This window comes from Somniosus microcephalus, chromosome 10 (genome assembly GCF_052327205.1).
Source record: "Somniosus microcephalus isolate GS21.2 chromosome 10, FLI_Smic_1.0, whole genome shotgun sequence".
NCBI classification, from domain to species: Eukaryota; Metazoa; Chordata; class Chondrichthyes; order Squaliformes; family Somniosidae; genus Somniosus; species Somniosus microcephalus.
Genome location: NC_140996.1, coordinates 6,564,081 through 6,590,285, shown reverse-complemented (window position 1 = coordinate 6,590,285; position 26,205 = coordinate 6,564,081). Strand labels below are relative to the sequence as shown.

The 26,205-nt window shown below is 48.5% G+C and overlaps 1 protein-coding gene across 2 annotated transcripts in view; it reads left to right on the top strand.

Moving 5' to 3' along the window:
- Positions 1–21,391, top strand: part of LOC147111415 (uncharacterized) — a 61,956-nt gene extending 40,565 nt beyond the window's left edge. The window contains exons 2-6 of one of the 2 annotated variants that reach the window (XM_085998379.1): positions 3,380–3,712; positions 7,709–7,744; positions 15,816–15,956; positions 16,070–16,122; positions 20,939–21,391. In XM_085998379.1, the coding sequence (XP_085854505.1) occupies positions 3,380–3,712; positions 7,709–7,744; positions 15,816–15,956; positions 16,070–16,122; positions 20,939–20,971 (596 nt within the window). In that variant the 3' untranslated portion in view covers positions 20,972–21,391. The remainder of the gene's footprint in view (positions 1–3,379; positions 3,713–7,708; positions 7,745–15,815; positions 15,957–16,069; positions 16,123–20,938) is intronic. The other variant, XM_085998378.1, reaches the window with a different exon arrangement.
- The last annotated feature ends 4,814 nt before the right edge of the window (positions 21,392–26,205 follow it).

The window sequence follows — 26,205 nt, the reverse complement described above, 5'->3', positions numbered from 1 at the left end:
GGGTACTGAATTTGGATGATCAGCCATGATCTCATTGAATGGTGGAGCAGGCTCGAAGGGCCGAATGGCCTACTCCTGCTCCTATCTTCTATGTTTCTATGTTTCATACCTCTTAATACCTCTTAATGTCTCTTCACTTCTTTTGTTCTCTCCCAGTCCTGCCTTTCGATCTATTTCATTTTCTTTCCAGTTTTGAAAAAGGGTTTCGACCCGAAACATCGACTCTAATTTCTCTCCATGGATGTTGCCTGGCCTGCTGAGTTTTTCCAGCATTTTCTGTTGTTATTTCGGATTTCCAGCATCTGCAGTATTTTGCTATCGTAGATAGAGAAGGAGTCTGGCTCCAATATTCCCAGCAAGAGGAACAAAATACATGAATTTTATGTAAAAAAAAAACCACACTTGTGTTCAGAGTAAATCAGGACCCCGAAATTATTAAAGTGTTTGAAAGAAGAAAAATTGTTCATATACGAATAAGCAGATTGCAATAAGCTAAAGACATTTGCTTGTGGTGAACTTCAGTACAGATGATGCTAACCTTAAAACGGTGATCGGAGCAGAGCTGCAGGTTTATTTTTGCACCTTCAAGGCCTTGCAGAGGGTGCAGAGGAGGTTTACCAGAACGGTATCAGGGATGAGGGACTTCAGTTATGTGGCGAGGCTGGAGAAGCTGGGGTTGTTCTCCTTCGAGCAGAGAAGGTTAAAGGGAGATTTAATAGAGGTGTTCAAAATCATGAAGGGTTTTGATCGAGTAAATAAGGAGAAACTGTTTCCAGTGGCAGGAGGGTCGGTAACCAGAGGACACAGATTTAAGGTAATTGGCAAAAGAACCAGAGGGGAGATGAGGAGATTTTTTTTACGCAGCGAGTTGTTATGATCTGGAATGCGCTGCCTGAAAGGGCGGTGGAAGAAGATTCAATAGCAACTTTCAAAAGGGAATTGGATAAATACTTGAAAAGGAAACATTTACAGGGCTCTGGGGAAAGAGCAGGGGGTGGGACTAATTGGAGAGTTCTTTCAAAGAGCCGGCACAGGCACGATGGGCCGAATGGCCTCCTTCTGTGCTGTGTGATTCTCTGATTCTCTGAAATGCTAACATTAATAACACAAGAGGCAGAGTCAGAAGTTGTTGTGACAGCCCTGAAGGGGACTGTGCTTATTGCATTCCATCATTCTGGTTTAGAGTAGCCTGGCAGGGCACTGGTATCCAACCCCAGGGCACCACACCATCTTCCCACCCAGTGCCTCAGGGGGCTAACTCCCCACTGCTCTCACTCAGCCCCCTGGTTAATTCTCAAAGGCAGGGAAGAAAGATTCAGCAGGCCATGCTCGATCTCTGGGGTAGTCGGCCACACCACGCTATCGGGCATCTTCGTGTCATCAGTCACCTTGGGCTTACCCTCCGGTTCTGGAATGGCCCCAATCAGATCAGGAAATAAAAAGTTGGTGTCGGTTAAAAGTGATGGTGAATCTGTCGGATTGTCCTCAAAATCCCATCTGCTTCACTAGTGTCCTTCAGGGAAGGAAACCTGCCGTCCTTACCCGGTCTGGGCCTATAGGTGACTCCAGTCCCACACCCACGGGGTTGACTTTAACTGCCCTCTGAAGTGGCCCAGCGAGACATTCCGTTGTATCCAGGGCAACGAGGGAAGGGCAAAAAATGCCGGCCTTGCCAGTGACGCCCACCTTCCCAGAATGAATAAATAAATAAAAAGGGATCCCGGGCAAGCTAACGTTGGGGAGCGAGGCACTACCTCAGAACGCTACCGAAGCTCAGGCGCTGTCCGTAACCATGGAAGCCAGACAGACTGCCGCCGTCCAGTTCTTAAAGGGGAGGGGCCATCTTGCTGGCCAGCCACTCCCTGCTCATTGCAGCCTTGAATCTCGGCCTGGAGAGACCTCGAAAGCAATTGTGTTGGAAGCACTAATGGACAAGCCCAGGGAAAGAGCTTGACGCTTAGGAACCTCAAAAGTGGACCTGATTGTAGACTCACTGGGGTCCATCGTGCAGGCATGCAACAGCCTTCCACTCATATGTGGTTAGCGTGTTGAGGAACAAGGTTTGCCCTTTTCTCCAATCACCAAATTCAGTGCAGCTTGCCGTGAGTACAGTGCTCACTGCTTCCACCGTCCCCACTTACCCTGGGGGCCGCCTCCTACATTGGGCAAAGTGTGCTGGCCAATGATCCCACTGATCTTGTTTTTGGGTGCTTGGCCCCATTACGAGGCTGCGCGGCACATTCAAATTACTGTGGTTTTTGCCATTAGCACCCCGTTGAGCCAGCGGTGCAGGACCTGCAGATTGCGGCGCAGCTTACCGGGGAACATTGGTGCCGGCCATTTTCCATTGCCATAGGCGTCAATTACTAAGGCAACACCTGGACCGTATTAAGCTCGCCGATTGTTTCAGGCGGGTTCAAGCAGCTGTTCGCACCTCGTTAAAGTGCAATTATCTGATATTAAATTATTTCGGTCACCACACCCCCCCCCCCCCCCCCACCTTGTACCGTGAGCTCTTGACCCCCAGCGATTTCAGCTCACAAACAAGGGACAAAGATGAGAGGCGCCTTCCTGCCTTCACAGCCCACTGAGGCCCGAGCGGTGGGGCAAAGGTGGCGGGTGGGAACCCCGTTGCAATGAAGTGCAGGAATATGTCATAGCACGGTGGCATATTGGTTAGCACTGTTGCCTCACAGCGCCAGGGACCCGGGTTCGAATCCGGCCTCGGGTGACTGTCTGTGTGGAGTTTGCACATTCTCCCCGTGTTTGCGTGGGTTTTCTCCGGGTGCTCCGGTTTCCTCCCACAGTCCAAAGATGTGCGGGTTAGGTTGATTGGCTATGATAAATTGACCCTTAGTGTTAGGGGGATTAAATACGTGGGGTTACGGGGATAGGGTGGGATATGTGTTGGTGTAGGGGTTACGGGGATCGGGTGGGATATGTGTCGGTGCAGGCTCGATGGGCCGAAATGGCCTCTATCTGCACTGTGGGGTTTCTGTGATTGTGTGAATACAAGTGACACAAAAGAAAGCTGGGATCCACAGGATTGTGACCACTGTGCACTTCAGCCCCATTCAGCTCTCCCGCTGGGTGAAGTGCAGTTTTCTCTGCGCGGTTATTTCAATCCTAAACCAGAGGTGAAGCTGACCAGACCGCTATCTCTCTCGCTGCCCTCCTGGTTACACCGTCCACCGCGTATTGCAGGCAAATTGCATTGACACCAACGCCTCACCCGGCTCGTAAGGAGCATGCGCTTCCCGCCCACCGTGTTGGAGGCCGTTTAGCGGCTGGCAGCACAGCTCAATCTCTAGACCATTGTTTGCAAATTCCTTTGTATGAAGATGACAATAGAAGAACATTTTGAACTTTTCTTTTACAGGAAACCGAAGTGATACTTGTTCAGTGCAAGCGAGATATCCCCGCGCTGTGCTCAATCGTTCTGTTGGAGACAGTTTGACGTTGAATTGTACGATACAGTACTGTGGAGAAAAACCATCTGAGCTGCATTGGTGTAAATTCCATTCAAACAGTTGTCAGCCACTGAATGGGGAAACCATATCCCAGACAATTTCTCCCAATAGCACAGAACAAACGTTGCGTGTAGTTTACACATTCTCTTCCATTAACCTGACTGACAATGGCCCCTACCGATGTCGAGCCATCCAAGGGACAGTAATAGCAATGGGACACACCATCCTTGTGAATGTGTTCGGTAAGTGCTGATATTTCTGTGACCGAGAAAATGCATTGACTGAAACATTTTTCTGTTGTATTGATTCCACTGCATGTTTCACAGCTGCCGTCTGAGGCGGAACCAGACCGTTCGTAACCTCGTCGTCCTATCTGACCCTGAGCTGAGCTTCCAACCCCACATCCTATCCATCACCCAGACCGCCTATTTCCACCTCCGTAACATCGCCCGTCTCCGCCCTTGCCTCAGCCCATCTGCTGCTGAAACCCTCATCCATGCCTTTGTTACCTCTAGACTTGACTATTCCAACGCATTCCTGGCTGGCCTCCCACATTCCACCCCACGTAAACTTGAGGTGATCCAAAACGCTGCTGCCCGTGTCCTAACTCGCACCAAGTCCCGTTCGCCTATCACCCCCTGTGCTCGCTGACCTACATTGGCTCCCGGTTAAGCAACGCCTCGATTTCAAAATTCTCATCCTTGTTTTCAAATCCCTCCATGGCCTCGCCCCTCCCTATCTCTTTAACCTCCTACAGCTCCATAGCTCTCCGAGATATCTGCGCTCCGCCAATTCTGGCCTCTTTCGCTTCCCTGATTTTAATCGCTCCACCATGGGCGGCCGTGCCTTCTGCTGCCTGGGCCCAAAGCTCTGGAATTCCCTCCCTAAACCTCTCCACCCCTCTACCTCTCTCTTCTTTTAAGACGCTCTTTAAAAGCTACTTCTCCCCTGTCCTAATATCTCCTTACGTGGCTCGGTGTTAAATTTTGTTTGATAATCGCTCCTGTGAAGCACCTTGGGACGTTTTACTATGTTACAGGCGCTATATAAATACAAGTCGTTGATGTCGTCTGAGCCACTTTTTGGTGTAATTATGATCAGACTAAAAGCCGATTCTCTGTTTCGATTTAAGTTCACAGTTTAATCTCATTATAATAGAATTCATGAATGCAAAAAAGATTTGCTGATATTTAGCTCCAAATTTTTTAAGACTATTTGTTTCTCCTTCAGATTTTGCATTGATTTTTTTTCCTTCTCTCCAATTTGTGCACAGCAAGCTCCCACAAACCGATATGTGAAAATGGCCATATAATCCATTTTAGTGATTATCGGGCAGGACCCCTGCTCTTCAAATAATGCCCTGAGATGGCAGACGGGGCCTCGGTTTAATGTCCCATAAGACGGCACCTCCGACAGTGCCGTGCTCCCTCAGTACTGCCCCTTCGACAATCCAGCACTCCCTCAGTACTGCCCCTCCGACAATCCAGCATTCCATCAGTACTGCCCCTTCGACAGTGCAGCGCTCCCTCAGTACTGCCCCTCCGACAATACAGCACTCCATCAGTACTGCCCCTTCGACAGTGCAGCGCTCCCTCAGTACTGCCCCTCCGGCAATCCAGCACTCCATCAGTACTGCCCCTCCGACAGTGCGGCGCTCCCTCAGTACTGCCCCTCCGACAATCCAGCACTCCCTCAGTACTGCCCCTCTGACAGTGCGGCACTCCCTCAGTACTGCTCCTCTGATAATCCAGCACTCCCTCTGTACTGCCCCTCCGACAGTGCGGCACTCCCTCAGTACTGCTCCTCTGATAATCCAGCACTCCCTCTGTACTGCCCCTCCGACAGTGCAGCACTCCCTCAGCACTGCCCCTCCGACAGTGCGGCACTCCCTCAGTACTGCCCCTCCGACAGTGCAGCACTCCCTCAGCACTGCTCCTCCAACAGTGCGGTGCTCCCTCAGTACTGCCCCTCCGACAGTGCGGCACTCCCTCAGTACTGACCCTCCAACAGTGCAGCGCTCCCTCAGTACTGACCCTCCAACAGTGTGGCGCTCCCTCAGTACTGCCCCTCCGACAGTGCAGCACTCCCTCAGTACTGACCCTCCGACAGTGCGGCGCTCCCTCAGTACTGACCCTCCAACAGTGCGGCGCTCCCTCAGTACTGACCCTCCGACAGTGCGGTGCTCCCTCAGTACTGCCCCTCTGACAGTGCGGCGCTCCCTCAGTACTGCCCCTCCGACAGTGCGGCGCTCCCTCAGTACTGCCCCTCCGACAGTGCGGCGCTCCCTCAGTACTGCCCCTCCAACAGTGCGGCGCTCCCTCAGTACTGCCCCTCCGACAGTGCGGCGCTCCCTCAGTACTGCCCCTCCGACAGTGCAGAGCTCCCTCAGTACTGCCCCTCCGACAGTGCGGCGCTCCCCCGGTATTGCACTGGGAGTACCAGCCTAGATTTTGTTCTCAAGTCTCTGGAGTGGGACTTGAACTCACGACCTTCTGACTCAGAGGCGAGAGTGCTGCCCACTGAGCCACGACTGACACTGTAAGCAGAAGAACTGCATTGGGACAAATGGCCTTGTGGCAAAATGAAGCCTTCATATGTTTGTTAGACTATTCTAAAGAAGGATCACTCCTGGATACTGAGGGGGAAACACCCATGTGTCATTTCTGTTGCAGTGACATTGAGCTGACTTGAGTAAGGATCAGGTGATCTTGAAAATGCTGCCAGCACCGGTACTGACCTCTGGAACCTTGAAGCCGTGACCTGTGCTGCCAGGCCAAGAGACATTTACTCACACATCAGCTGAGAGTTTTTCTTCCGTATTGAGGCTAGAAACTAGAAAGACTCCAGGTGGCTGCCAATGAAGGCGGGACATGAGACATTGCTCCACATGGCGGGGGCCGGGGGGTGTGGGGGAATTAAAAGGGCTCCTCCCCCCTCCTTGTAATGTTTCTATTTCAATAGAGTGTCACTCATAATCTGCCTTTTTCTTGCTTCTCTTCCTGTATTTCTATCCACTAATTGTTACATCAGAATGGATTCTTTATATGACGCTAAGCCTGATGATATCACAATGAGTGATACTCGCATGATAACCAGTCACATCCACAGAATACTAAAGTAACTATGGACAAGGGTCCAGATTAATTCAGATTCTTAAAGATTCAGATATATCATCAAAGGGTCTAAAATGTGGGCCCTTTAAGTTCGTATCCATGCTCTTTACTTCGGGCAAACCTCCTGGTGCAAGGGTGAGATTGTTTTTTTAAAAATAATTCTTCAGGATGTGGGCGTCACTGGCAAGGCCAGCATTTATTGCCCATCCCTAGTTGCCCATGAGAAGGTGGTGGTGAGCCGCCTTCTTGAACCGCTGCAGTCCGTGTGGTGAAGGTGCTCCCACAGTGCTGTTAGGGAGGGAATTCCAGGATTTTGACCCAGCGACGATGAAGGATCGGCGATATATTTCCAAGTCAGGATGGTGTATGACTTGGAGGGGAACTTGGAGGTGGTGGTGTTCCCATGTGCCTGCTGCCCTTGTCCTTCTAGGTGGAAGAGGTCGTGGGTTTGGCAGGTGCTGCCGAAGAAGCCTTGGCGAGTTGCTGCAGTGCATCTTGTAGATGGTACACACTGCAGGCACGGTGCGCCGATGGTGGAAAGAAAGAAAGAAGAAAGACTTGCATTTATATAGCGCCTTTCACGACCACCGGACGTCTCAAAGTGCTTTACAGCCAATGAAGTACTTTTGAAGTGTAGTCACTGTTGTAATGTGGGAAACGCGGCAGCCAATTTGCGCACAGCAAGCTCCCACAAACAGCAATGTGACAATGACCAGATAATCTGTTTTTGTTATGTTGGTTGAGGGATAAATATTGGCCAGGTCACCGGGGATAACTCCCCTTGCTCTTCTTCGAAATAGTGCCATGAGAACTTTTACGTCCACCTGAGAGAGCAGACGGGAGGGAGTGAATGTTAAGGTGGTGGACGGGCTGTAAAGTGAATTCAGAATCAGCATCTTCGGTTCATATATATATTCTTGGACTTCTGTAACTCCTGATTAACTCCAGGTGTTGCTGTGCTGTCTAAGTGTTTCTTTTGGCCGATTTGCTGATCTGATCTTGTGTTCAGGGGCTGGGGATCAGGTCGATGATGCAGGTCTGCACAGAGGTAGAGGTGAAAAAGGCCATATCATATCCCACGATTCAAGATAAAATGATTGAATCTACATTTATCTGTTTCTTTAGAATCAACGGGGCACCTTGATGGGAACAGCACCACTGGTGAGTCCTTAGCTGTTTTTTCTTAGTGGCAACAACTTCTACTTGTGTTTTTTTCTTCTGTGCTAAGTCAATACAACCCACAGCGCGTTTCCAGTAAGAAGCATATGAATTGTTTACTCGTTACACATCTCTTACTCTAAACAATCAGGATTCTCATGAAATGAGACATCAATCAAGTTACAATGATCTTCACCGCAATCGATGCTGTCATCAACACTAGACGCTGTCTCCATTGCTATTGACTGTGTGTTCTGTTGCTTAGCAACATGAGAACAATAATCTGTTGTAACCAGAAATGGCAGAATTCCTTGAGGTGTTGGTTTTTATCTCAAAGGGGTGGAAGTTACGTTATAGTTTACATAAAGCTCTGGTCAGACCCCATCGGGACACTACATTCAGTTCTGGGCCCCGCACCTCAGGAAGGATATATCGACCTTGGAGGGGGGCAGCGCAGATTGACCAGAATGATACCGGGGCTAAAAGGGTTAAATTACCAGGACAGGTTGCACAGGCTGGGCTTGTATTCCCTCGAGTTTAGAAGATTAAGGGGCGATCTAATCGAGGTGTTTAAGATGATTAAAGGAGTTGATCAGGTCGATAGAGAGAAACTATTTCTTCTGGTGGGGGAAGTCCAGGACAAGGGGGCAGAACCTTAAAATTAGAGCCAGGCCGTTCAGGGGTGATGTCAGGAAGCACTTCTTCACACAAAGGGTGGTGGAAATCTGGAACTCTCTCCCCCAAAAAGCTGTTGAGGCTGGGGGTCAATTGAAAATTTCAAAACTGAGATTGATAGTTTTTTGTTAGGCAAGAGTATTAAGGGTTACAGACCAAGGCGGGGAGATGGAGTTAAGATACAGATCAGCCATGATCTAATTGAATGGCGGAACAGGCTCGAGGGGCTGAATAGCCTATGTTCCTATAGGATCTTAAAATTTATCACGGGGGGGAGCTGCGGGGAAACTTAGCCTCGTTGTAAGGGCAAGGGATCTCAGCATTAGCGGAGGTCGATCTGTTGCTCCTTTGCAAGGTAACACCTCGACATTCTCATACCTTGAAATTCTGCTCAGAGTTATGCTGTGTGAGAGGAGGCCTCAGACTAGATTCTCTCCAAAGGAGCCACACTAATTTTTACGAATTTATAAAATAACAGCAATATCACTTTGCTGCGAATGTCACGGGAAAGCTCCCTGCAAACAGTTCCTGACGCCGAATCTGAGGGATGAGGCCAATCTGCAGGATTCAATCCCATGAACACCAACAAAACAGGTTTGATGTTTTAGCACCTTAGCGAGCTGGCTAACATAATTCACAAGAACCAAAAGAGACCATACTCATCTGGGAAGAAGGAGAGAATATAACTATCATCATCACCCTCCTTGGGAAGGATACTGGTTTGCTTTTTTACACATAAACCCACTAAGAACAAAAGAGCAGACACTTTACAATATATGATATGCAGCCATAGTACCAGTATCGGGCAGGAGGAGACCTTCGGCCCATCTAAGAACATAAGAACATAAGAAATAGGAGCAGGAGTCGGCCATTCGGCCCCTCGAGCCTGCTCCGCCATTCAATAAGATCCTGGCTGATCTTCTACCTCAACTCCACTTTCCTGCACTATCCCCATATCCCTTGATTCCCTTAATATTCAAAAATCTAACGATCTCTGTCTTGAATATACTCAATGACTCATCATCCACAGCCCTCTGGGGTAGAGAATTCCAAAGATTCTCCACCCTCTGAGTGAAGACATTTCTCCTCATCTCAGTCCTAAATGGCCGACCCCTTATTCTGAGACTGTGACCCCTGGTTCTAGACTCCCCAGCCAGGGGAAACATCCTCCCTGCATCTACCCTGTCAAGCCCTGTAAGAATTTTGTATGTTTCAATGAGATCACCTCTCATTCTTTTAAACTCTAGAGAATATAGGCCTAGTCTACTCAATCTCTCCTCATAGGACAATCCCCCCATCCCAGGAACCAGTCTGGTGAACCTTCGTTGCACTCCCTCTATGGCAAGTATATCCTTCCTTAGGTAAGGAGACCAAAACTGTCCACAATACTCCAGGTGTGGTCTCACCAGGGCCCTGTATAATTGCAGTAAGACGTCTTTACTCTTATACTCAAATCCTCTTGTAATGAAGGCCAACAAACCATTTGCTTTCCTAATTGCTTGCTGTACCTGCATGTTAACTTTCAGTGATTCGTGTACAAGGACACCCAGGTCCCTCTGAACACCAACATTTCCCAATCTCTCACCATTTAAAAAATACTCTGCTTTTCTATTTTTCCTACCAAAGTGGATAACTTCACATTTCTCCACATTATATTCCATTTGCCATGTTCTTGCCCACTCACTTAGCCTGTCTATATCCCCTTGAAGCCTCCTTGCATCCTCCTCACAACTTACATTCCCACCCAGCTTTGTATCATCAGCAAACTTGGATATATTACATTTGGTCCCCTCATCCAAATCATTGATGTAGATTGTGAATAGCTGAGGCCCAAGCACTGATCCTTGCGGTACCTCACTAGTTACAGCCTGCCAATCCGAAAATGACCCGTTTATTCCTACTCTTTGTTTTCTGTCCGTTAACCAATCCTCAATCCATTCTAGTAAATTACCCCCAATCCCATGAGCCCTAATTTTGTTTAATAGCCTCTTGTGTGGCACCTTATCGAATACCTTCTGAAAATCCAAATACACCACATCCACTGGTTCCCCCTTGTCTATTCTGCTAGTTACAACCTCAAAAATCTCTAACAGATTTGTCAAACACGATTTCCCTTTCATAAATCCGTGTTGACTCTGCCCAATCCTATTATTATTATTTTCTAACCACAGCGTTCCCTTGGCACATTTCTAATAATCCTGAATCCCATTTATTGACAAGAACCTGAATAGTTCCTTCTTGAAACCCATTGAGATTTCATATTCCACCACCTGTGCCAGTAATCTGTTCCACATCCTCACCACCCTTTCAGTAAAAATGTTCTTCCTGCATTTCCTATTTTGTTTTTATGCCCTTAGTTTGTAAATATGACCCCTTTGTGCTTAAATTCTGTAGACGCCAGGAAAGCGTCCTTGTGTAGTGGGTTCAGCTGCCAATTCTCTGATGGCTGAACATGAGCTGACCTTCACAAATGAAGAATGGACAATTGAGAGAGGTGCGGGGAGCTTGGTGGAGCTAATTGGAGTTGTTCTCCAGGATGTATTGCTGTCTTCAGAAGAGGAGGGGAGCAACTGAAGGGGAAAATAAATTATCCATGATTTTTCAAATTCATTCTCGGGATGTGGGCGTCGCTGGCAAGGCCAGCATTTATTGCCCATCCCTAGTTGCCCTTGAGAAGGTGGTGGTGAGCCTCCTTCTTGAACCGCTGCAGTCCGTGTGGTGAAGGTGCTCCCACAGTGCTGTTAGGGAGGGAGTTCCAGGATTTTGACCCAGTGACGATGAAGGAACGGCCGATATACTTCCAAGTCAGGATGGCATGGTTCAAAGGTTGAGTCATTTTGATTTAATGCCTTGGGTAGAAGTCTGAGGAAGGATGTTCTTGCCATGGAGGGAGTGCAGCGAAGATTCACCAGGCTGATACCTGGGATGGCAGGAATGACGTATAGAAACATAGAAACATAGAAGATAGGAGCAGGAGTAGGCCATTCGGCCCTTCGAGCCTGCTCCGCCATTCAATGCGATCATGGCTGATCATCCAAATTCAGTACCCTGTCCCTGCCTTCTCCCCATATCCCTTGATCCCTTTAGCCTTAAGAAATATATCTAACTCCTTCTTGAATATACTTAATGAACTGGCCTCCACCGCCCTCTGTGGCAGAGAATTCCACAGGTTCACCACTCTCTGGGTGAAGAAATTCCTCCTCATTTCAGTCCTAAATGGCTTACCCCTTATCCTTAGACTATGACCCCTGGTTCTGGACTCCCCGGCCATCAGAAACATCCTTCCTGCATCTAGTCTGTCCAGGCCTGACAGAATTTTATAGGTTTCGATGAGATCCCCTCTCAATCTTCTAAACTCCAGTGAGTATAAGCCCAATCGACACAATCTCTCCTCATACGTCATTCCTGCCATCCCAGGTATCAGCCTGGTGAATCTTCGCTGCACTCCTTCCATGGCAAGAACGTCCTTCCTCAGGTAAGGCGACCAAAACTGCACACAATACTCAAGGTGTGGTCTCACCAAGGCCCTGTACAACTGTAGCAAGACATCCTTGTTCCTGTACTCGAACCCTCTTGCTACGAAGGCCAACATACCATTTGCCTTCTTAACCGCCTGCTGCACCTGCATGCTTACCTTCAGCAACTGGTGCACAAGAGCACCCAGGTCTCTTTGCACTTCCCCTTCTCCCAATCTATTGCCATTCAAATAATAATCTGCCTTCCTGTTTTTGCCACCAAAGTGGATAACCTCACATTTATCCACATTATAGTGCATTTGCCATGTTTCTGCCCAATCACCCAACCTGTCCAAATCGTACTGGAGTTTCACGACATCCTCCTCACAGCTTACCCTCCCACCCAGCTTTGTGTCGTCTGCAAATTTGGAGATATTACATCCAATTCCCTCGTCCAGATCATTAATATATATTGTGAACAGCTGGGGTCGTAGGACCGATCCTTGCGGTACCCCACTAGTCACTGCCTGCCACTCGGAAAACGACCCGCTTATTCCAACTCTTTGCTTTCTGTCCAACAATCAGTTCTCTATCCAAGTCAATACCTTGCCCCCAATCCCATGTGCCTTAATTTTGCACGCTAATCTCTTATGTGGGACCTTATCGAAAGCCTTCTGAAAGACCAAATACACCATATCCACTGGTTCTCCCGTATCTATTTTACCAGTTACATCCTCAAAAAATTCCAGTAGATTAGTCAAGCATGATTTACCTTTTGTAAATCCATGTTGACTTTGTCCGATCCTGTCACTGCTTTCCAAGTGCTCTGCTATTACATATTTTATAATAGACTCTAGCATTTTCCCCACTACCGATGTCAGGCTTACCGGTCTATAATTCCCCGCTTTTTCTCTACCACTTTTTTTGAATAGTGGGGTAACATTAGCTACCCTCCAATCCATGGGTACTGTTCCAGAGTCTATCGAGTTCTGGAAGATGACCAGCAATGCATCTACTATTTCTAGGGCCACTTCCTTAAGTACCCTGGGATGTAGATTATCAGGCCCTGGGGATTTATCGGCCTTCAGTCCCATCAATTTTACTAACACCATTTCCCTACAAATACTGATTTCTTTCAGTTCCACCCTTTCATCAGACCCTATGATCCCCAGCATCTCTGGGAGGTTATTTGTGTCCTCCTTTGTGAAGACAGAACCAAAGTATGTATTTAGTTGGTCTGCCATTTCTTTGTTTCCTATTATAAATTCCCCTGATTCTGACTGCAAGGGACCTACGCTTGACTTCACCAATCTTTTTCTATTCACATATCTATAAAAGCTTTTACAGTCAGTTTTTATGTTCCCTACAAGCTTACTCTCATATTCTATTTTTTCTTTCTTAATTAATCCCTTTGTCCTCCTTTGTTGAATCCTAAACTGCTCCCAATCCTCAGGATTATTGCTTTTTCTGGCCAATTTATATGTCCTCTCCTTGGATCTTATGCTATCCCTAATTTCCCTTGTTAGCCACGGTTGAGTCACCTTTTTTGTTTTATTTTTATGCCAAACTGGGATGAACAAATTCTGTAGCTCATCCATTCGGTCTTTGAATGTTTGCCATTGCCTATCCACCGTCAACCCTTTGAGTGCCATTCCCCAATCAATCCTACCCAACTCGCTCCTCAGACCATCGTAGTTTCCTTTATTTAAATTGAGGACCCTAGTCTCTGAGTCAACTACTTCATTCTCCATCTTAATGAAGAATTCGATCATATTATGATCGCTCTGACCCAAGGGGCCTCGTACAACAAGATTGCTAATTAATCCTTCTTGTTACATAATACCCAGTCTAAGATGGCCTGATCTCTGGTTGGTTCCTCGACATATTGGTCCAGGAAACCATCCCATAAACACTCCAGGAATTCCTCCTCCACAGTATTGTTACTAATTTGGTTGGCCCAATCTATATGTAGATTAAAGTCACCCATGATGACTGCTGTGCCCTTATTGCACGCTTCTTTAATTTCCCTTTTAATGCCATCCCCAACCTCCGCCTTACTGTTTGGAGGTCTATATACCACTCCCACTAATGTTTTTTTCCCCTTAGTATTTCTCAATTCTACCCATACAGATTCCACATCATCAGAGCTAATATCCTTCATTACAATTGTATTAATCCCTTCTTTAACCAGTAATGTTACCCCACCTCCCTTTCCTTTTTGCCTATCTTTCCTGAATATCGAATACCCCTGGATGTTGAGTTCCCAGTCTTGGCCATCCTTGAGCCACGTTTCCGTAATCCCAACCAAATCATATTTGTTTACCTCTATTTGCGCAGCCAATTCGTCCACCTTATTACAAATGCGGAGAGATTGGGTCGATTGGGCTTATACTCGCTGGAGTTTAGAAGAATGAAAGGGGATCTCATTGAAACTTACAAAATTCTAACAGGACTAGACAGACTAGATGCAGGAAGGATGTTCCCGATGGCCAGGGAGTCCAGAACCAAGCGTCACAGTCTAAGGATAAGGGGTAAGCCATTTAGGACAGAGATGAGGAGGAATTTCTTCACCCAGAGAGTGGTGAACCTGTGGAATTCTCTACCACAGAAGGCAGTAGAGGCCAATTCATTAAATATATTCAAGATGGAGTTAGATATATTTCTTAAGGCTAAAGGGATCAAGGGATATGGGGAGAAAGCAGGGACAGGGTACTGAGTTTGGATGATCAGCCATGATCTCATTAAATGGCGGAGCAGGCTCGAGGGGCCGAATGGCCCACTCTTGCTCCTATCTTCTATATTTCTATGTAAGTTCTGATTGGTAAACTTCACCTACAAACACGGACTGCGCTCCCATTACTTTACTGCCAGTGTGTTTGGTACCAGATTAAACCCATTTATGTTGAACAGGCTACCCCTTGATTAAACACTAGTGCACCCAGGAAGTGTAGACTGTGTTGAGCATTCAGACGTTGGAATCTCTGCCAGTCTGTTGGCTACAAGCTTACATTTAAGAGTAAGATGTGTGGAGCCTGCAGGGAGCTTCACCCACTGGGAGCTCAAATCAGACACGAGATGCGTGAGTCCCGATTTCCAACACTTACTCACTTTTATTTCCAGGACTGAAACTGCACACCAAAATCAAGATTAAGTGGAATGGTTTCTTATCAGAATTTAGCCGTTGAACCAAGGCCCCGTCTGCCCTCTCAGGTGGACATAAAAGATCCCACGGGCACTGTTTCAAAGAAGAGCAGGGGAGAGTTCTCCCCGGTGTCCTGGCCGATATTTATCCCTCAACCAGCATCGCTTAAACAGATTATCTGGTCGATTATCACATTGCTCTTTGTGGGATCTTGCTGTGCGCAAATTGGCAGCCGGGTTTCCTACATTACAGCAGTGACTACACTCCAAAAAGTACTTCATTGGCTGTGAATTGCTTTGGGACGTCCTGAGGTCGTGAAAGGCGCTATAGAAATGCAAGTCTTTCTTTCTATGTGACAATGTTTGAAAATGTTATCATGGGGGGGCGGGGGGGGAGGGAACAGAATGCATTTCTGTTCAACACGTACATAGGAACATCAGAACTAGGAGCAGGAGTCGGCCATTCGGCCCCTCGAGCCTGCTCCGCCATTCAATCAGATCATGGCTGGTCTTCGACCTCATCTCTACTTTCCTGCACTATCCCCAGATCCCTTAATATTCAAAAATCTATCGATTTCAGCCTTGAATATACTCAACGACTGAGCCTCCACAGCCCTCTGGGGCAGAGAATTCCAAAGATTCGCCGCCCTCTGAGTGAAGAGATTTCTCCTCATCTCAGTCCTAAATGGCCGACCCCTTATTCTGAGTCTGTGACCCCCGGTTCTAGACTCTCCAGCCAGGGGGAAACAGCCTCTCAGCATCTGCCCTGCCGTGCTATAAACTCTATGTTTTGTGTTTTGCAGTGACTGCAGCAACCACAATGACGGTACCGAATCACATCAGTCCCCAGAGTTGGATTGTTTACAGTGTTATTGTCGTGGGAATAATGGGTGCCGTTCTATTTCTTGTCATGATCACATATTATTGCATCAGAAACTTTAAGGGTGAGACTCCAGCGCAATCGGCATTGCCTACATTTTCATTTAATAAAAACCTTGTTTTCAATTATGCTTCCTCTTGCATTGATGCATAACCGGCCTTTCCAACATTTTTCTAGAACCCCCAGAAAGCATACAACCCGGTGAGACCTGTCAAAGGAACGAGTGCCGTGTAAGTCTGGACTTTTTCATTGTTTCAGCAATTCTAGAAAACGTAGATTTGAAAGTCAAAGCAATGTATTTCTTCCTCCTCCTGCTGCTGTGTTCCATGCATTGAATCATAGGATGATACCGCACAGGAGGAGGCCATTCGGCCCATCGTGCCTGTGCCGGCTCTCCAATTAGTCCCACTCCCCCTGCTCTTTCCCCAGAGCCCTGCACATTTCTCCTTTTCCAGTATTTATCCAATTCCATTTTGAAAGTTACTATTGAATCTGCTTCCACCGCCCTTTCGGGCAGCGCATTCCAGATCACAACAACTCGCTGCATAAAAAAAACCATTTCTCCTCATCTCCCCTCTGGTTCTTTTGCCAATTACCTTCAATCTGTGTCCTCTGGTTACCGACCTCCTGCCACTGGAAACAGTTTCTCCTTATTTATTCCAGCAAGACCTTTCATGATTTTGAACACCTCTATTAAATCTCCCCTTAACCTTCTCTGCTCCAAGGAGAACAATCCCAGCTTCTCCAGTCTTTCCACGTAACTGAAGTCCCTCATCCCTGGAACTGTTCAATACTCCAGCTGAGGCCGAATCAGTGATTAATAAAGGTTTAGAATTAAGCCCTCAAAAAGGGAGAGATCACAAGCGGGTCATTTTGGCTTTAAATAATAATGTCAAATATGTGATATCAGCTCTGGCTCCTGTTAAAAATGTAAGAACATAAGAAACAGGAGCAGGAGTCGGCCATTTGGCCCCTCGAGCCTGCTCCGCCATTCAATAAGATCATGGCTGATCTTCTACCTCAACTCCACTTTCCTGCACTATCCCCATATCCCTTGATTCCCCTAGAGTCCAAAAATCTATCGATCTCTGTCTTGAATATACTCAACGACTGAGCCTCCACAGCCCTCTGGGGCAGAGAATTCCAAAGATTCACCACCCTCTGAGTGAAGAAATTTCTCCTCATCTCAGTCCTAAATGGCCGACCCCTTATTCTGAGACTGTGACCCCTTGGTCTGGACTCCCCAGCCAGGGGAAACATCCTCCCTGCATCTACCCTGTCAAGCCCTGTAAGAATGTTGTATGTTTCAATGTGATCACCTCTCATTCTTCTAAACTCTAGAGAATATAGGCCTAGTCTACTCAATCTCTCCTCATAGGACAATCCCCCCATCCCAGGAACCAGTCTGGTGAACCTTTGTTGCACTCCCTCTATGGCAAGTATATCCTTCCTTAGGTAAGGAGACCAAAACTGTGCACAATACTCCAGGTGTGGTCTTTCCAAAGCCCTTAAACACCTCTCCCTATTTTAGTTTCTATTGGTGGCTATCAGCTAAAGCCAAAATGTCCCCCCAAGGACTTTTCCTCCTAAAGGTGTCTTGATGCTATTTCCTACTCTTAGACTGCCTAATTCCACCTCCGTAACATCGTCCATCTCCGCCCCTGCCTCAGTCCATCTGCTGATGAAACCCTCAGCCATGCCTTTTGTTACCTCCAACACACTCCTGGCCGGCCTCCCACGTTCCACCCTACATAAACTTCAGCTCATCCAAAACTCTGCTGCCCGTGTCCTAACTCGCACCCAGTCCCGTTCACCCATCACCCCCTGTCCTAACTCGCACCGAGTCCCCTTCACCCATCACCCCCTGTCCTAACTCGCACCAAGTCCCGTTCACCCATCACCCCCTGTCCTACCTCGCACCAAGTCCCGTTCACCCATCACCCCGTGTCCTAACTCACACCGAGTCCCGTTCACCCATCACCCCCCGTCCTAACTCGCACCGAGTCCCGTTCACCCATCACCCCCCGTCCTAACTCACACCGAGTCCCGTTCACCCATCACCCCCCGTCCTAACTCGCACCAAGTCCCGTTCACCCATCACCCCCTGTCCTAACTCGCACCAAGTCCCGTTCACCCATCACCCTGTGTCCTAACTCGCACCGAGTCCCGTTCACCCATCACCCCCCGTCCTAACTCGCACCAAGTCCCGTTCACCCATCACCCCCTGTCCTAACTCGCACCAAGTCCCGTTCGTCCATTACCCCTGTGCTCGCTGACCTACATTGGCTCCCAGTCCGGCAACACCTCGATTTTAAAATTCTCATCCTTGTTTTCAAATCCCTCCATGGTCTCACCCCTCCCTATCTTTGTAACGTCCTCCAGCCCCACAACCCTCCGAGATCTCTGCGCTCCTCCAATTCTGGCCTCTTGCACATCCCCGATTCCCATCGCTCCACAATTGGCAGCCGTGCCTTCAGCTGTCTGGGCCCCGAGCTCTGGAATTCCCTCCCTAAACCTCTCCGCCTCTCTCTCCTCTTTTTGATCTGCTGTCCTAATATCTCCTTATGTGGCTTGGTGTCAAAAGTTGTCTGGTTACACTCCTTGTGAAGTGTCTTGGGATGTTTTACTATGTTAAAGGTGCTATATAAATGCAAGCTGTAGATGTTGTTGCACATGCACCAAACCCAAACTCCTCATCAGATCTTCCATTCTCAGAGCCAGCTTGAGATTTCGGAGCAGTTTGTGCGGGCGGGTTTAACATTCCCACCGAGTGATTTTTATTCAGTCTCACTCAAGGTGTTTGATTTCATCCGCTTCGTCGGCCTCGTTTATCACAGCTTCAAGTTTTTGCCCCAAATATTCTCGGGGTTGCGCTTGCTCTGCAGGTTCAGCCCCAGCGAGAGGCCCGTTCAGCTTCACGCCCAATGCTGAAATTGCAGAGTGTGAATCGGCAGGGGTGGGGGCTAAGATCCAAACTGACTCCAAGGCGAAACGGTGTTGGGCTCCCCCCTCCGAAAGGAAGGGCTCCAATCCTGACTCACTTCCTTCAATGCACTTTGGACATTGGTACAGGGAGCACGGGGTTTTATAGATCCCGATTCTAATTACACAGCCGCCTCCCCCTCCCCTTTGCCTGATGGAAACCAAGCCGGGGTGGTGGGGGGGGGGGGAGTTGAAATAAAGGCAGCGACATACCTCCTGTGAAACCACCGCCATCCCACCACCACGTCATGATGTTAACCTGCTCGTTTGAGCAGGTGAATGGGATGAAGCGGGGTCCTTTAAATATGCAGATCAGGTCCTGATGATGTCATCGGATCCCGATGATGTCGTTGGATACCGATGATGTCATCGGGTCCCGATTAAGTCATTGGATACCGATGATGTAATCGGGTCTCGATGATGTCGTTGGATACCGATGATCTCATCGGGTCCCGATGAAGTCATTGGATACCGATGATGTCATCGGGTCCCGATGATGTCGTCAGATCCTGATAATGTAATCGGGATCCGATCTGTTATATTAGTCGGAGGCCTGAGCGGGGGAAGGGGTCGCAGTGAGGACTTCCCCAACAGGCCAGAATTGTCGGGAGGTGGATCGTGGGCCTGATGAACAACGATAACGGAGTTGTTGACTAATCACAGTGATTGATCTCCATCAATGTGTCCCAGACACGAGGCGAGGAAAACCCCCAGTGGTGGAGAGCTTTAGGAGCCAGAGGTCCAAAGTCACCTGTTCCTCCCGAGCTCGCTACACTCACCACACGTCACGTCTCAAATTCCATCTGGCCGCTCAGCTCTCACCTTTAGCGCAGCTCAACACACCTCACCTTCCAGGAGACACAGAGAGTGACGGTGTGCGTTCCTGAGTCCCCAAGAAAGGGAGAGAAGTTTAACTCCCATTGACCGCTGCTTGTGCAAAGAAAGTTCTTTCACCTCAAGATCTTCACAAATAAAACATTTGAGCTTTACGTATGAGGACTCGTACCTTGTACAATAATGTATAATTCATCAATCCTGTGCTTCCACTGGGGAGACCCACTTCAAGGGAGTGTGGGTTGGCGATGGGGCTACAACTGAGGGGTTGACTCACCTCCATGACCTCTCTTGGCAAGCCACCCCATAATTATGTTAGAGCAATGGCACCTTGATAGATGAATTATTGTCCTCCATTAAAATTATGCATTGGAGAAGGTGCGAGAAGGTGCAAGGAAGATTTCCAAGGATGATACCAGAACTGAGAGGTTATAACTATCAGGAAAGACTGAACAGGCTGGGGCTTGTTTCTCTAGAAGAGAGAAGGCTGAGGGGTGACCCGATAGAGGGCTATAAAATTCTGAAGGGGTTCGATAGGGTAGACGTAGAGAAGATGTTTCCACTTGTGGGGGAGACCAGAACTGGGGCCATCAATATAAGATAGTCACTGATAAATCCAATAAGGAATTCAGGAGAAACTTCTTTACCCAGAGAGTGGTGAGAATGTGGAACTCGCTGCCACAGGGAGTGGTTGAGGCGAATAGTATAGAAGCTGGATAAACACAAGAGGGGAAAAGGAATAGAAGGATATGGTGATAGGGTGAGATGAAGAGGGGTGGGAGGAGGCTGGTGTGAAGCAGAAACACCGGCACGGACCAGTTGGGCCGAATGGCCTGTTTCTCTGCTGTACATTCTATGTAAAAAATAATAGTATGGGAAGGGAACTGTCGAGCAAATGGTTTTGCACATCATCTTATATTGGGTTTGATCCTGTTAGAGTTGATCTTAAGTAACTCTTGCATGCGAGGTGGAACATGATATACATGCGTCGTGTACCTTGCATTGATGGCTCAGTGTGAGATATTCCCTTCGACTGCACAGGTACTGGGGCAATAATGATTGAGAAAGTGTGAGACCAGTACAGGCCTTAGAAAACTACAAAAGAATTCTAGCCTAAGACAAAGCCAGGTGCAGATAGGGGCTCTCACACACCAAAACCTCATCCATTGCTGCTATTATATCATGATGACTATTAATCATTTAAATAATATTTTTAAAATTTGTTTCCAGTTCCATCGCTGTAGATCTGAGGCAGAGAACTGAGAGAGGTTCAGAGACTGAGACCGTGCATCTATCAGGTGTTTTATGATAGTGCGCAGCCACTTAGATACTTACTTTAGCCTTTATTCATAGTCTTAGTTGTTTTGCCAAAAACTACAAGCAGAATTAGACTGATTTTCACAGCGGCCTTTCGGGTCAGCTTTTAATTGGAGCAGTCAAGATTATGAAGGGTTCTGATAAGATGAATATAATGATAGATTGTGTCCACTCAGATGGTAACAAGACGGCACAAACTGAAGATAATCACAAGAATTGAAGGGGACGTTTTCAAAAAAATGTCTTTGCACTCAGGGTGGTTAGAATGTGGAGATCGCGGCCACAATCCACGGCTGAGAGTCCCGAAATACTTTTAAACGAGAATGAAATAGTTGCTTGAAAAACTGGAATCTTAAAGGGTTCGGGGAGCGAGCAGGAGAGTGGGATTAGACTGGGTGGGATAGTAAAGGGTACAGGGAGTGAGGGGGAGAGTGGGATTAGACTGGGTGGGATATTAAAGGGTACGGGGAGTGAGGGGGAGAGTGGGATTAGACTGGGTGGGATATTAAAGGTTACAGGGAGTGAGGGGGAGAGTGGGATTAGACTGGATGGGATATTAAAGGGTGTGGGGAGTGAGGGGGAGAGTGGGATTAGACTGGGTGGGATATTAAAGGGTTTGGGGAGTGAGGGGGAGAGTGGGATTAGACTGGGTGGGATATTAAAGGGTGTGGGGAGTGAGGGGGAGCGTGGGATTAGACTGGGTGGGATATTAAAGGGTTTGGGGAGTGAGGGGGAGAGTGGGATTAGACTGGGTGGGATATTAAAGGGTGCGGGGAGTGAGGGGAGAGTGGGATTAGACTGGGTGGGATATTAAAGGGTGCGGGGAGTGAGGGGAGAGTGGGATTAGACTGGGTGGGATATTAAAGGGTGCGGGGAGTGAGGGGGAGAGTGGGATTAGACTGGATGGGATATTAAAGGGTGTGGGGAGTGAGCAGGCGAGTGGGATTAGACTGGGTGGGATATTAAAGGGTGCGGGGAGTGAGGGGGAGAGTGGGATTAGACTGGGTGGGATATTAAAGGGTACGGGGAGTGAGGGGGAGAGTGGGATTAGACTGGGTGGGATATTAAAGGGTACAGGGAACGAGCGGGAGTGTGGGATTAGACTGGGTGGGATATTAAAGGGTACGGGGAGTGAGGGGGAGAGTGGGATTAGACTGGGTGGGATATTAAAGGGTGCGGGGAGTGAGCGGGAGAGTGGGATTAGACTGGGTGGGATATTAAAGGGTACGGGGAGTGAGGGGGAGAGTGGGATTAGACTGGGTGGGATATTAAAGGGTGTGGGGAGTGAGGGGGAGAGTGGGATTAGACTGGGTGGGATATTAAAGGGTTTGGGGAGTGAGGGGGAGAGTGGGATTAGACTGGGTGGGATATTAAAGGGTACAGGGAGCGAGCGGGAGCGTGGGATTAGACTGGGTGGGATATTAAAGGGTACGGGGAGTGAGGGGGAGAGTGGGATTAGACTGCTTGGGATATTAAAGGGTGCGGGGAGTGAGCGGGAGAGTGGGATTAGACTGGGTGGGATATTAAAGGGTACGGGGAGTGAGGGTAGAGTGGGATTAGACTGGGTGGGATATTAAAGGGTGTGGGGAGTGAGGGGGAGCGTGGGATTAGACTGGGTTGGGATATTAAAGGGTTTGGGGAGTGAGGGGGAGAGTGGGATTAGACTTGGTGGGATATTAAAGGGTGTGGGGAGTGAGGGGGAGAGTGGGATTAGACTGGGTGGGATATTAAAGGGTTTGGGGAGTAAGGGGGAGATGGGATTAGACTGGGTGGGATATTAAAGGGTGCGGGGAGTGAGGGGAGAGTGGGATTAGACTGGGTGGGATATTAAAGGGTGCGGGAGTGAGGGAGAGTGGGATTAGACTGGGTGGGATATTAAAGGGTGCGGGGAGTGAGGGGGAGAGTGGGATTAGACTGGATGGGATATTAAAGGGTGTGGGGAGTGAGCAGGAGAGTGGGATTAGACTGGGTGGGATATTAAAGGGTGCGGGGAGTGAGGGGGAGAGTGGGATTAGACTGGGTGGGATATTAAAGGGTACGGGGAGTGAGGGGGAGAGTGGGATTAGACTAGGTGGGATATTAAAGGGTGTGGGGAGTGAGGGGGAGAGTGGGATTAGACTGGGTGGGATATTAAAGGGTTTGGGGAGTGAGGGGGAGAGTGGGATTAGACTGGGTGGGATATTAAAGGGTGCGGGGAGTGAGGGGAGAGTGGGATTAGACTGGGTGGATATTAAAGGGTGCGGGGAGTGAGGGGAGAGTGGGATTAGACTGGGTGGGATATTAAAGGGTGCGGGGAGTGAGGGGGAGAGTGGGATTAGACTGGATGGGATATTAAAGGGTGTGGGGAGTGAGCAGGAGAGTGGGATTAGACTGGGTGGGATATTAAAGGGTGCGGGAGTGAGGGGGAGAGTGGGATTAGACTGGGTGGGATATTAAAGGGTACGGGGAGTGAGGGGGAGAGTGGGATTAGACTGGGTGGGATATTAAAGGGTACAGGGAGCGAGGGGGCAGCGTGGGATTAGACTGGGTGGGATATTAAAGGGTACGGGGAGTGAGGGGGAGAGTGGGATTAGACTGGGTTGGATATTAAAGGGTTTGGGGAGTGAGGGGGAGAGTGGGATTAGACTGGGTGGGATATTAAAGGATTTGGGGAGTGAGGGGGAGAGTGGGATTAGACTGGGTGGGATATTAAAGGGTGTGGGGAGTGAGGGGGAGAGTGGGATTAGACTGGGTGGGATATTACAGGGTTTGGGGAGTGAGGGGAGAGTGGGATTAGACTGGGTGGGATATTAAAGGGTGCGGGGAGTGAGGGGGAGCGTGGGATTAGACTGGGTGGGATATTAAAGGGTACGGGGAGTGAGGGGGAGAGTGGGATTAGACTGGGTGGGATATTAAAGGGTGCGGGGAGTGAGGGGAGAGTGGGATTAGACTGGGTGGGATATTAAAGGGTGCGGGGAGTGAGGGGGAGAGTGGGATTAGACTGGGTGGGATATTAAAGGGTACGGGGAGTGAGGGGGGGATTAGACTGGGTGGGATATTAAAGGGTGTGGGGAGTGAGGGGGAGAGTGGGATTAGACTGGGTGGGATATTAAAGGGTACGAGGAGTGAGGGGGAGAGTGGGATTAGACTAGATGGGATATTAAAGGGTTTGGGGAGTGAGGGGGAGAGTGGGATTAGACTGGGTGGGATATTAAAGGGTGCGGGAAGTGAGGGGAAGTGTGGGATTAGACTGGGTGGGATATTAAAGGGTTTGGGGAGTGAGCGGAAAGTGGGATTAGACTGGGTGGGATATTAAAGGGTACGAGGAGTGAGGGGTGAGTGGGATTAGACTAGATGGGATATTAAAGGGTGTGGGGAGGGGGAGAGTGGGATTAGACTGGGTGGGATATTAAAGGGTGGGAGGAGTAGGGGGAGAGTGGGATTAGACTGGGTGGGATATTAAAGGGTACTAGGAGTGAGGGAGAGAGTGGGATTAGACGGGTGGGATGTTAAAGGCTACGGGGAGTGAGGGGGAGAGTGGGATTAGACTGGGTGGGATATTAAAGGGTACGGGGAGTGAGCGGGAAAGTGGGATTAGACTGGGTGGAATATTAAAGGGTGCGGGGAGTGAGCGGGAGAGTGGGATTAGACTGGGTGGGATATTAAAGGGTATGGGGAGTGAGCGGGAGAGTGGGATTAGACTGGGTGGGATATTAAAGATTTTGGGGCGTGAGGGGGAGAGTGGGATTAGACTGGGTGGGATATTAAAGGGTACGGGGAGTGAGCGGGAGAGTGGGATTAGACTGGGTGGGATATTAAAGGGTACGGGGAGTGAGCGGGAGAGTGGGATTAGACTGGGTGGGATATTAAAGATTTTGGGGCGTGAGGGGGAGAGTGGGATCAGTAACTAGTGGTGTTCCGCAGGGGTCAGTGCTGGGTCCCCAACTCTTTACAATCTATATTAACGATTTGGAGGAGGGGACCGAGTGTAACATATCAAAGTTTGCAGATGATACTAAGATGGGAGGGAAAGTAGTGAGTGAGGAGGACATAAAAAACCTGCAAGGGGACATAGACAGGCTAAGTAAGTGGGCAGAGATTTGGCAGATGGAATACAATACTGGAAAGTGTGAGGTTATGCACTTTGGCAGGAAAAATCGTAGAGCAAGCTATTATCTTAATGGCAAGAAACTGGAAAGTACTGAAGTACAAAGGGATCTGGGGGTCCTGGTGCACGAAACTCAAAAGGTTATTATGCAGGTGCAGCAAGTGATTAAGAAGGCCAATGGAATGTTGGTTTTCTTTGCTAGGGGGATAGAATATAAAAATAGGGAGGTATTGCTTCAGTTGTACAAGGTATTGGTGAGACCGCACCTGGAATACTGCGTTCAGTTTTGGTGTCCATACATAAGAAAGGACATACTTGCTCTCGAGTCAGTACAAAGAAGTTTCACTCGGTTAATCCCGGGGATGAGGGGATGGACATATGAGGAGAGGTTGAGTAGATTGGGACTCTACTCATTGGAGTTCAGAAGAATGAGAGGCGATCTTATTGAAACATATAAGATTGTGAAGGGGTTGGATCGGGTGGATGCGGGGAGGTTGTTCCCGATGATGGGTGAAACTAGAACTAGGGGGCATAGTCTTAGAATAAGGGGCTGCTCTTTCAAAACTGAGATGAGGAGGAACTACTTCACTCAGAGGGTGATAGGTCCATGGAATATGCTGCCCCAAAAAGCTGTAGAAGCTATGTCATTACATAAATTTAAAACAGAAATAGACAGTTTCCTAGAAGTAAAGGGAATTAAGGGTTACGGGGAGCGGGCAGGAATTTGGACATGAGTCTAGGTCCGGATCGGTCATGGCCCTGTGGGTAGCGGAGCGGGCCCAGGGGCCGTGTAGCCTGATCCTGCTCCTATTTCGTGTGTCTAATTCTGTTAGATTCAGGAGATGGTTCTGTGATAGTGGATTGGCGGTTAGGATCAGATCAGCCATGATTTTATTGAATGGCGGAGCAGGCTCGAGGGGCCGATTGGCCTACTCCTGCTCCTATTTCTTATGTTCTTATGACTGGGTGTGATATTAAAGAGTTCGGAGAGTGAGGGGGAGAGTGAGATTAGAAGGGTGGGATATTAAAGGGTACGGGGAGTGAGGGGGAGAGTGGGATTAGACTGGGTGGGATATTAAAGGGTACGGTGAGT